Source organism: Lissotriton vulgaris, chromosome 10, assembly GCF_964263255.1.
Source record: "Lissotriton vulgaris chromosome 10, aLisVul1.2, whole genome shotgun sequence".
In the NCBI taxonomy this organism is placed as follows: Eukaryota; Metazoa; Chordata; class Amphibia; order Caudata; family Salamandridae; genus Lissotriton; species Lissotriton vulgaris.
In genome coordinates, this window is record NC_141698.1 from 880,903,984 (window position 1) to 880,916,770 (window position 12,787).

At 40.7% G+C, this 12,787-nt stretch overlaps 1 protein-coding gene across 4 annotated transcripts in view; it reads left to right on the forward strand.

Moving 5' to 3' along the window:
• Positions 1–12,787, forward strand: part of CDK14 (cyclin dependent kinase 14) — a 2,039,605-nt gene that overhangs the window by 1,684,121 nt on the left and 342,697 nt on the right. For all 4 annotated transcript variants that reach the window (XM_086941837.1, XM_086941840.1, XM_086941838.1 and 1 more), the window contains one exon: positions 101–239. In XM_086941837.1, the coding sequence (XP_086797963.1) occupies positions 101–216 (116 nt within the window). In that variant the 3' untranslated portion in view covers positions 217–239. The remainder of the gene's footprint in view (positions 1–100; positions 240–12,787) is intronic.

Below are 12,787 nucleotides of genomic sequence, written 5' to 3' on the forward strand. Positions count from 1 at the left end.
AAATAAGTGTACATTATTCAAATTCTGTCCAGCTGTCTTGGATTTGGCGTACCAAATACAGATTGAATCAGTATTAAGAAAACATTTTCCTTTTTCATAGTGTCATCTATTTTTACTGTACCAAATGTGAAATTACAACCAGAGGCTGGTGACAGCATGAGGGTTTTTGGGAGAAACAATAGTCAAGGCAAACTCCTATCAAGCATGAAGCACTGATGAATACACAATGGAGAAAGCAGGTAAGGGTGATTTTCAAAAGAGTACATGAATTTTGGAAGATGATAGAAGAGTAAGAGCAGCCCAAACTGTTGATCTCTGCTGTGGGCTCCCTGGCTTCAAGCTATTTGTGTCCTCAAATAGTATGTGTGCCTGCGGACTGTTTTTGTCATGTATGCCTTTGCGTTTTTTGACATAGTTATAATAATTACTTTTTTACCCTTGCCTGCTGTTAACATAGGGATAATTTTTCATAATAATCTGCTTTCCTTTGGCTATGAAAAGGTAAAATGCATGATTGATGTCATCAATGAAAGCCAGTGCCTCTAACTCACCCATTCACTAAAATAACTCTCTGAAAATGTACTTCCCTAAATTTCCTGTGTGAATGCTGTTGCGTGCCTCATTACTGGCCAAAGGAATGTCGACAACATAATCCCAAAACTGAAACAATTCCATTGGCTACCATATTCGCATAATTTCAATTTCATGTTTTGTTAACAGAAATTAATATTTCTTCAGGCAGTAACCAACGTACAGCTCTTCTCTTATACAAAAAATAAATAAACACTCAAACAGCTCTTTGCTGTTAGCATCCAGCACTCCCAAAGGAGCTATATTTAAAGTAATCAGTTTTTCGTATTCCTGTGCTCCACGAGCTAACACCCCCATTCTGTCATTTTTAAGTGACTTACAATGCACTACACATTAACACGCCAAAATCTCTCTTTAATTAATACATTTCTAGGGTCTCTTCCTCAGTTAGACCCAAAGTTAATTATTTCCTAAAGATCCCCTACTGAAAGAAAAGTTATTCCGCTTTTCAGCCCTTCTCAGACCATGCTTCTCAGTTATGGAACAATTTACCTGTTTCAATGAGACTGGTTAACTGTTTCTCCTTCACCAATGTTACTTGAGGAATACTTATCAATTTTCAGTGAGGTAATACAAGGATTACTCCTACTAAAAGACTATTTGGTCATGTTGAAGAAACACACTCGTGACAGTTTCCTGTGTTTCTTTGGGCTGGTTTCTGCCGCAATCTGTGCTGATGTCTTTACATTTTGCAGCTTGTGGGGTCGTCACAAAAGCTGTACTTCTTTCCTGGAAAAGGTGCTTGGGTGTTTTTACCATTTGAATTGCTTTGCAACATTCAGTGTCTGTGTCTAACCTCTGCTAAAGAGCATTTGTAAAAGGAAAACACCATTATGTAAGTCAAGTCAAGTCAAAAAATTTGTATAGCGCACTACATACCCAGAGGGTTTCAAGGCGCTTAGGAAGGGGAGGAGGATTATTTGTCAAATATCCACGTTTTAAGCTGCTTTCTGAATGCTAGGTGGTTCTGGGTGAGGCGAAGGTAAGCGGGGAGTGAGTTCCAAGTTTTAGCAGCCAGGTATGAAAAGGATCTGCCTCCCATGGTGGTCTTGTTGATGCGAGGTACAGTGGCGAGGGCTTGGCTGGAAGAACGTAGTTGGCGAGTATGTCAATGAAAATGGAACTGTACTATTTAAGCAAAGGAGATTACCACATTGAAAATGGATCATGCATTTACTGCTTCAATGAAAAAAAAGATGAAGAACTTGCAATGCTGGTGGCCTTTTTGAAGGCAAGCATAGGTAACAATTTTCTTTGAAACACACCAGAGCCATGGAAATAAGAAACACACATTTAGTGGGAGAAGCAGAAAATGAAGCATAGCCTGTAACTAACACATGTGAAAAAACATTTTGATTACTATATCGTCTGTTTAGTACCATGCAAAACACCTAATTTGCATATTTTTAGGACTGGACTAGGGGTGAACCTATGGATTCAGGACTAGTGGATAGGATAGAGGATTCCAAGGGGACCATGACTAGGTTCCCCGTAATATGTCTATTCAAGTAGGTGCACTTGACATTCTGTAGATCTCTCTTCCTAACTGAAATAGATGGGCATCATCCACATTAATCCAATGGATGAGGTGCGGATAGAGCATTTGGGCAAAGCTCTCTTGTAGACATTGAATTGAGTGATTGAGGATCTGATTCTTATGGAATTCTGCTAGTAATAGCAGTGGAAGGGATTTCAGTTTGACTTATTGAGTGTGGTTTCTCAGGACTATATAAGCCAATTTACACAATACTTCTGTTGCTACAAGTGTTTGCAGAAGGTTCAACAGATTGGTATGGTTGATTGTGTCAAATGTTGCTGAGATGTCTAGTATGATCACAGCTCACTCATATTATTATTTACAACAAGGGGTGGTGAGGGAGAGAGTCTCTGAATTAAGCAGAAAGCTCTCACCCAGTCAAGAGATCAGGGCTAGATCCAACACCGTTTTTTAGCTCACTGCACCATCCCAGTTTCAGAACCTGGCTGTATGCAAATTAGTCTGTTCCTGTCCCAGTGCATGATGGGAACAGGGCAAACCAAACTACAAAAGCCAATTCTTACACTGGGAAGGAAACAAGCTCCCGGGGACCGGTTTCTGGCATTACAGCCGTCTTCGGCCCGGTTTGCTTGAATCCTGATGGTGCAATGAGCAAGGGTCTCACATCTGAGAATACCCTTCCACGCTTAGGGTGGACAAAAATATTTACAACAAGGGGTGGTGAGGGACAGAGTCTCTGAATTAAGCAGAAAGCTCTCACCCAGTCAAGAGATCAGGGCTAGATCCAACACCGTTTTTTAGCTCACTGCACCATCCCAGTTTCAGAACCTGGCTGTATGCAAATTAGTCTGTTCCTGTCCCAGTGCATGATGGGAACAGGGCAAACCAAACTACAAAAGCCAATTCTTACACTGGGAAGGAAACAAGCTCCCGGGGACCGGTTTCTGGCATTACAGCCGTCTTCGGCCCGGTTTGCTTGAATCCTGATGGTGCAATGAGCAAGGGTCTCACATCTGAGAATACCCTTCCACGCTTAGGGTGGACAAAAATATTTACAACAAGGGGTGGTGAGGGACAGAGTCTCTGAATTAAGCAGAAAGCTCTCACCCAGTCAAGAGATCAGGGCTAGATCCAACACCGTTTTATAGCTCACTGCACCATCCCAGTTTCAGAACCTGGCTGTATGCAAATTAGTCTGTTCCTGTCCCACTGCATGATGGGAACAGGGCAAACCAAACTACAAAAGCCAATTCTTACACTGGGAAGGAAACAAGCTCCCGGGGACCGGTTTCTGGCATTACAGCCGTCTTCGGCCCGGTTTGCTTGAATCCTGATGGTGCAATGAGCAAGGGTCTCACATCTGAGAATACCCTTCCACGCTTAGGGTGGACAAAAATATTTACAACAAGGGGTGGTGAGGGACAGAGTCTCTGAATTAAGCAGAAAGCTCTCACCCAGTCAAGAGATCAGGGCTAGATCCAACACCAGTCCCTTTCTCACTGCACCATCAGGATTCAAGCAAGCCAGGCCGAAGAAGGCTGAAATGCCAGAAACCGGTCCCCGGTAGCTTGTCTCCTTTCTGGTGAAGAATTGGCTTGGTAGTTTAGTCTGCCCTGTTCCCATGATGCACTGGGCCAGGGACAGACTGATTTGCATATAGCCAGGTTCTGAGCTGGGATGGTGCAGTGAGATAAATAACGGTGATGGATCAAGCCCTGATCTTTGGACTGGGTAAGAGTGGTCTGCTTAATTCAGACACTCTGTTCATCGCCACCCCCTTTTCTGAATCGTTTTTGGCCACTATAGGTGTGGCAGGGTATACTCAGACATGAGTCCCTTTCTCACTGCACCATCAGGATTCAAGCAAGCCGGGCCGAAGAAGGCTGAAATGCCAGAAACCGGTCCCCGGTAGCTTGTCTCCTTTCTGTTGAAGAATTGGCTTGGTAGTTTAGTCTGCCCTGTTCCCATGATGCACTGGGCCAGGGACAGACTGATTTGCATATAGCCAGGTTCTGAGCTGGGATGGTGCAGTGAGATAAATAACGGTGATGGATCAAGCCCTGATCTTTGGACTGGGTAAGAGTGGTCTGCTTAATTCAGACACTCTGTTCATCACCACCCCCTTTTCTGAATCGTTTTTGGCCACTATAGGTGTGGCAGGGTATACTCAGACATGAGTCCCTTTCTCACTGCACCATCAGGATTCAAGCAAGCCGGGCCGAAGAAGGCTGAAATGCCAGAAACCGGTCCCCGGTAGCTTGTCTCCTTTCTGGTGAAGAATTGGCTTGGTAGTTTAGTCTGCCCTGTTCCCATGATGCACTGGGCCAGGGACAGACTGATTTGCATATAGCCAGGTTCTGAGCTGGGATGGTGCAGTGAGATAAATAACGGTGATGGATCAAGCCCTGATCTTTGGACTGGGTAAGAGTGGTCTGCTTAATTCAGACACTCTGTTCATCACCACCCCCTTTTCTGAATCACTCATATTATTAATCAAGGATAGCAAGTTGCTCTTCCCTATTTTTTATAAACATGGCTTGTGGGCCATCACTCCGAAGTTCCACTGACTGTTAGTTACTCAATAGGTAATTATGTAGATCACTACTGCCTTAGTAAGATTGGGAGGGTATAATTCCGCAATTCAACAGACTTTCAGAAGAAGCTGTGATGATGGTATGCCTATATTCTTGGAAGACTTTGTTTGATGATGCGGTAGTTGATGAAAATGCATATTGCGGGATGGCTAAGATTAATTAAGTTTGTGCTTCAGATTTTGTACATTGGATTCATAGCTATCTCTTCTCTTTGACTTAGCCTATTTATTAAATTATATAAATATAAAATAAGCTGATGTGACCTATGTTTGATCCTGGCACTGGTATGTGAATCGATGTTACTGTAAGAAAGTTATTAGTGAAATGCTATTATTTATTCAAAATGTTTACTACACTCACACATAAATATATACGTATACGTATATATATATATATACACACACACACACACACAGACATATACACGTGTTTCTATAAATATAATAATGTGATTCTATTTATAAAGTATGAGAACAAATCATGGCTCTATTAAGGTAACTCAATTTTTGCACGCAAGCCAAGGGATTATTCAATTTCTATTGTGCCATACCATCACCGTTTCGCACTAAGCTGACCCATAATTTTCAGGTTTAGTGATGAGAACAGCATTTTGCGGTCAACTGCTATGGTGTTGTCATAGGCATAATAAGAAAGCTTAGTACATTAGAATATCATTATTAAGAAATGTACACAATGTAGATCACATTTCAAATTCTTGCAATACTTGGTATAAAAACAGATTATTTCAAAGTCTTAGGCTTGGCAAACCTGTGATAGAACTTGTATATATAAATGATAATAGTAATTCATATAAATATTATTGATAAATACTGTTCATAATCAGTCAGCTATGATTGCTTACATTTGTATCTGTAATATTTGGGTGAGGGTTCCTTACATGGTAATGGCTAGTCAAATCACTGTGAAAAAGAGAAAGTACAGTGAGTGGCAAAATGGTTCATAGCAAAGGTACTACACCGAGCAAAGAGAAAGCTTGTACTAAAAGAAAAGTCTTACATTTCTTACACTGCAAATAGTTGCTGCAGACAATCAGGATACTTTGACGATTATGGTCACGACTTCAAAAGCAGGATAATATCCCCTATTGTTACGTGTTTCCTTATTTTGACAGACACAGTGCTGTTTCAGGAAAACCGATTATGGTTTATCAGGGCCCCTACCCAGAATGAACCGACTGTCACCAAGTGTTAGGCTCTTGAGATATTGCTCCTTTTTCATTTCAAGGGATGCTTTTGGTGTAATTTTCACGGAGGTATTCTTGTGTATTTTTCTTACATAGCTGATTTCTTAACCATACTATACTATTAAGTTCCTCAATTGCAACCCTTTGCCTCTGTCTTTTATTTAGCATTGCTCTTGTGTTGGGGTCTCCACTCACTGCTACGTCTGTGTGCATGTGCTAGGCAATGACAACAATTTGACATAACTCAATATGTGTTTTGCAGTGCCACCTGACCCAAATTGAACTAGGGCAGACTAGAAAGGACTCAAAAGCTAATGTTAAGTTCTCAATTTACTCTTTTGACAGCTTTAAAGTGATATTAAACATTGCTATAGTTAATTAGCATCTCTTTAGAGCACCATATGTCACTAGTATGGCTCCTCAGGGCTGTTCATTAGTGTGGGTTATGACTTTCCGAATGTTTGTCGCAGACGCAAATCTGATTTGGTTTTAAGGTGCGAATGTCACTTTTAATAAGTGGTGTGTTTTTAGGGGCGATACCGTTGGGCAGTATCAACTAGTGTAAGTCTTTCCTTGGTTGGCATATAACTACTGGTCGTGCTGCTGGTCGCATATTTAGACTGCTATGGGTGTATGTTTAAAATTCTATTTTAATTTTTTGGTAAGGTAATTTGTGTTATCCCTACTGCAGGATTAAAAAAGGGTGAGATGTACAGTTCTACCAACAAGCAAATTAAGAAATAAACAAGCATGCAAGAGGTATTGGCTTTTCCAGTGTGTCTTAATCATGTTGTATACCAGTGTGGGTGCTGTTCATCATAGCTAAAAGTTAGCAGCGTAGAAGGAGAGTGTCATAGAGTGGAGTGGCAACATGTGCAGTAGAATAGAGTGTCAAGGACAGGAATTTTGTGGAGGGTCTAGGAGTAGAGAACAGTGGAGGGGCATGGAATGTAGGGGCGTAAAGTGGATTAAAGTGTCATAGATTGCAGTGTCTAAGAGTGTAGTATTGTAGAGTGGCATAGAGTAGAGTTTTGTGGAGAGGCGTAGAGTATGGCAGAGTTGTGGGGTGGAGAGAGTTACGTTGAGTTGAGTGGCATAAAGTGAAGTGGCTTAGAGTGGTGGAGTGGCATGTGATTAGAGTGGCAAAGAGTAGAGTGGAATATCATGGAGTGTCATGGACTGAAGTGGCAAATAGTGAAGTGGAGTGAAGAGGCATGGAGTGGAAGGGCTAAGAGTGGAGTGTCGTATATTGGCGTAGAGTAGAGTCCATGGAGTGGCATTGAATGTAGTACAGTCATCGAGTGGAGTGGAGTGGCCTAAATTGAAGTAGCATAGAAGGGAGTGGCATTGACTGTAGTGTAGTAGAGTAGCATAGGTGGAGTGGCATAGAGTGGAGGGGCATAGTGTTGAGGGGATTAGAGTAGAGTAGAGTGGCATGGAGTGCAGTAGAGTGGAATAGCGTAGAGTGCAGTAAAGTGTCATCAAGAGTAGTGGCATCGTGTGGAGTGCTGTAGGGTAGGTTGCAGTGTTGTGCAGGTAAGTGTCATAAAGTGGCCTAGAGTGAAGTTGCATAGAGTGGAGTGTGGTGGAGTGGAGTGTCCTATTGTAGAGTGGACTAGAGTAGAGTGGAGTGGAGTGGCATAGAGTGGAGAATGCACAGTGTGGTAGTTAACTGCTATCATAGACAACGCATTTTCAATTGAAATGACCTTTACATTTGCACATTTCGTTTTACTGATAAAACTATACAACGCACAAACCATAATGTGTATAAATGGCCACACCTAGTGTAATGATTTGTCTTGATCATAATAAAAACCTTGTTTCCACCACACTTCCAAATTATAAAAAGAAGTGTTTATTTGTGCTTTCCTAGTTCTGATATATTCTGAAATATTTGCATACTTCATTTCTGGACATTTAAATTTTGTTGGGTGCAAGGTACAACCCATTTTCTTCCCCAGTACCAGCAAGATTGTCACATGAATCATTTCACTTTGAAGTCACAAAAGAAAAAGTCAACACCAAGCTCCCTCGGAAGACGGGGCCTTACATTTGACCTCTGCCTTTGAAGGCGCATCACATTTGACAAGATAAGAACCAAATGGAAAGGCCTATTTACAGAAAGTGAGGACTTGTGGAAGAATACAAGGAGCAATGGTGAACAAGCTTTGCTCCTCTGGAAGGATAGCGACATGGTGGACAGCCTAACACAAATAAAGTCAGCAAATAGAAAGCCAGAAAATGTGAGATACAAACCACAAAGCCAATGGTACGCAGTGGGCAAAATGCATTCACATGGAAGCTTTCAGAATGCACAAGAAGTCTTTTTGCAATGAGACATCTGTGCTTTCTGGTAGGCTTTGACCCAAAAATGAGCAAAGGTCTTAATTTCACCTTCAGGTTCTACTCCAGTGATTGAAAGCATTAGTCCTGCGAAGCGACAAACCAGGACCACATATCCCACATTCCCAGTACCCCCAGTCAAATCTAGTGTCTCAGAGGACACATATATAGTTCCTGGACACTACAGGCTTATCTGGAAATTGCTAATGTTCTGTCTTTGGACACAGACATATTCTTCCTTCTGTGTCATGCTCCATGTGGGGGCATCAGGGACAATTGGGTGATCTCTAGACCGCTATCCACTGCATTAGGTAGATTGGGTCTTTTGATTGGGTACCAAGATGTTACATCTGCTGTGGTGCTCACTCAATGTTAACACAGATCTTTGACATTGAACACTATGATGACACCATGTCACTGATTAGGGACTACAGAGCAAACTCTACCACATTTGCAAAGCATTTTCAACACTCTGCAAACATATAGGATAAATTATTAATCTGCAGTGATCTTCTGCTAACTATGGGTTATTTTGATGCAAACATTTTGGATGAATAAGAATATTGCATATTTGTTGGGCATTTGTTGGAAGTTTGAACAAATGTGGGTTTTCCAGAAAACCACACAACCAAATACAAACATTTTTATATACCGTTGGAGTGGATTACAATGTAAATGTGAATACAACCCCAAATCATGGCGAAGTATGCTTCACTTAGGATGACCATCATGCTTGTTCGTTATTGCTTCCTTAAAATTGCTAACAATCAGGCTTGAACTGTCCTTAAAATGGCTGACATTTTAGCTTGTTCTTTGTCTTTCTTAAAATGGCTGACATTCAAGCTTGTTTTCCTAGTGAACTTTGTGCAACACAAATATAATAGAGCACAATAAATGTGTGTAGATGGATAAAGTACGCCCCATGCTATCATATCACTGCAATGTCCCAATTTGCTTGGGATTTGCAATTGTGAGCATTGTTTAGCATTATCTGGTTTGGTATAATAATTATTCTGCAGGTGGCTCGCAAATCAACCAGGGAGCGAGCTGCTGACATTTTAGCTGAAACACCAGGCCCCTTTAACATTTGTATTTTTAACTAGCTTTCCAAATTCAGAAGGAGACTGCCTCTAAGCAAACTGTTTATATCTTCATTGACAGACTAATCCCATCTTTTTCACGGAGCTGGGCCCCTGCAGACATCTCTTCAACCTAGCCCTGTCCAATCGTGGCATGTCAATAATCTGCAGCAACTTTAGCATGCACCCATCTGTGCCAAAGTCCTTTCAGATTACAGTTTATATACAGAATGTCATTTCCATTTCCTCAAAACAAACGTGATCCCACTGTTATGTAGCAATTCATGTGGAAGTTCTTTGGATGTGTAAAATAGCGAAGACCGAGTTCTCTGAAACGTGTTGGCTGATTTACCATTTAATAATATTTCTACAATCTGCCTCAAGTTGATTTCGCATTGGACGGCGTGGTACATACATTTTTTTTTAATTTTTTTATTGAAGCCAAAGTTTGTCAAACATAAACATTTACATATTGCAATATTATATCGTACAAAAAAATACACAGAATTAAAAGTCTATTGTGACAATATAAATCACTACTGAGTCACTATAAATCTATTAGCCTTCTATAAAAAGAGTTTCGCCAGGTACAAATATCGCATGAAAAAAGCCCCCAGTAAACCTTTACACAATAAATAGTTAGATAAATAATTAACAAGATCTAAAATCTCATTCCACCCCTCCACTATGTGACAGCAGCTGCAGCGCTTCCCTCTGCTTATTAGTCAAAGCTGGAACCCCATGTTTTATTACATTTCTTAAGTCCCCCAATTCTTGCCACATAGGTATATTCACTTTTCTTCACCCTTCTCATCTTCTGACCCCATTCCAGGGCTGACGGAATTAAATCTGAACGCCATTTTTGTAAAACCAGTGACCTTGCGATTGCCATAGCTATATACAAAAATCTAGTCACTGAATCTAAACAAGGGAGATCAGGATGGAAGCCAAATAAAATTAACCTGTCATTTAATTCCAACTGTAAATCACATTCTTTTTCCAAATACTCAAATACCTCTACCCAATACACATACATTTTTGGACAGCAGAGCATGGTATGTGACCAATTAGCAGCAGGATAATTCAAACATCGGAAGCATTGGGAGGACTGATTGGGGTACATCTTTGCAAGGGCAACTGGGGTTCGATACAGCCGCCATTTACTAAAAAATAACATCCTGCACCAGTTTGCCCCTCTTAAAGAACTAAAGTTTAACCTGTTGATCGTAGACCAAATATGGGGAGATATTTCGCAGTTCTCCTGCTCTGACCATTTCCTTAAAGCTTTGGATTCAAGATCAGCCCCCCTTGTAGAAGCTAGATATTTCTTCCAGGCGCCTGGCTTCCTATCTGAAGTCTTAACTAAAAGATCCTCCACCAACTGATTTTGAGCCAAAAAGGGGTGACATTTGTTTCAGCAAGGTATTTAAATACAGTGCCATAAGAGCTCATTAGAATAAAGTCATTGATCACTAATTGGCACATGTCTGCTTTGGACACCCAGTTACCATTCCTTATAAAATCTGAAATTTTAAGATAGCCAGCTGCTGCCCATTTTATGGCCAAATATGTGGGTTGTTTGACACCTATCAGGGGAGGATTTCTTCTACTAAGGAAGTAGAGTTAATTACCTGAATGGAATATTTTTTTTTTTAAATGCCTGCCTTCTTTTAAAAAGCCATTGCAGACTCTTGTAACAGACCAACTTTGGAGACCTAAACATTAGTAGGGGGGAATGAATTTGACTATCATGACACATAAGATTGATAAAAATGTTGGAGTAGAAATGTACTTGTGGTGGAGGCTTGAACCTTGTTAAGTATTGCGCAAAGTACGCATCATAATAACTTTTAAGATTGGGAAGTGCTAAACCTCCCTGATCTAAATCTTCATACAAAGTGCTAAGTGCTAGGCGTGGTTTATTTTGCCCAAATAAGGGCTGTAAACATTGACTCGACCTGAGAAAAAAAAGAGCCCGATAAAGTGCAAGGAATTGAGGAAAACAGAAAATTAAATAACGGCAACACAGACATTTTAATCTGAGCCACATGTCCTATTATAGACAGAGGGAGTAGGTTCCATCTGGAAAACAAGCCTTTAACCTTCTTTATTAAGGGAACAAAATTTTATTTATATAGATCCTCTATTAGATTGGAGAAGAACATTCCCAAGTATCTCTTTAGGTTAGACTTAACAGAGCGCTGAATGTCGGGGTGTAGATTTATGGTATCACTCCCACACTGTATGACTTCCGTCTTGCCTTTATTTATTCGATAAACCCCTAAAGCTTCGAAGTCCTCAAACAAGTTGAAGACCTTGGATTGTACCTCCACTGTTGGCTTGATTAACAGCAAGATGTCATCTGCGTACAGCTTTATTTTGGGCATTGCTGGAATTGGAGGGCGAATATCAACACAATTTCGAATAGCTGTTGCTAGGGGTTCGATAAAGAATGCAAATAACACAGGCGATAAAGGGCACCCTTGCCTTGTGCCTCGCTTAATTTTAATAGATCCTACTACTTCAGAGTTAATAATTATATTAGCCACCGCATTCCTTATAAGCTCTAAATTAAGAGTATCAATGACCGTGGGATGTTAAAGGAATATAAAATTGAGAATAATGTCTCCCAGACCACAAGGTCAAAGACCTTTTCCGCGTCAAATAATAACACGAGAGCCGGAATTCTCTGAACCTCAAAATAATCCAGTGCTTCTGCAAGAAAGTGGGTGTTGGTGGCCAATTGTCTACCAGCTAAGAACCTGTTTTGATCCGCATGGATCAAATGAGCTGCAAATTTGTTATACCTGCAAGATAAGATTTTTGTGACAATTTTATAGTCCGAATTTAATAACTTAATCTGACGATAGGAGCTAGGGTCCATCTTGTCTTTGCATTTCTTTGGGAAACTAACTATATTTCCCTGCCTAAAAGATTCTGGGACTGGACCTCCTTCTAGTAAATATTTAATCAGAGCTAAAAAAATCTTATAGTGCCCCAAAAAAGAACTTAAAAAATTCTACCGGTAGTCCGTCTGGACCGCAGGCCTTGCCATTCGCCAAACTTTTTACGACTTCCTCCAACTCTATCAGGGAAAAAGAGCTTGACATAGATTGACTATCTATTTCAGACAGATTTGATGATGGATTTTCCTGAAGGAAGGTAGCAAGTAGTTGGCCATCGACCCTTTGAAGTTTACCGTAGAAAGAGTCATAATGGGCCATCATGATGTCCCCAATTATCCCTGGATCTTCTATGGGAGCAGATGTCAAAGGGCATTTTAATACCTTAATTAGATTTGCAGCGGTGTGCTCTTTGGCCTGGCCTGCCACGCCACGCCAACAGCCTGGCTGTGAAATTACTTTCCTCATATACCTTCTGTTGAAAGCGTTGAAAAAAGATCTCACTTTGGATGTTATACGCAGAGCTTTTTATTGTAGACAGAGGGATCTTTTAGAAATATCTTATTGAGGAC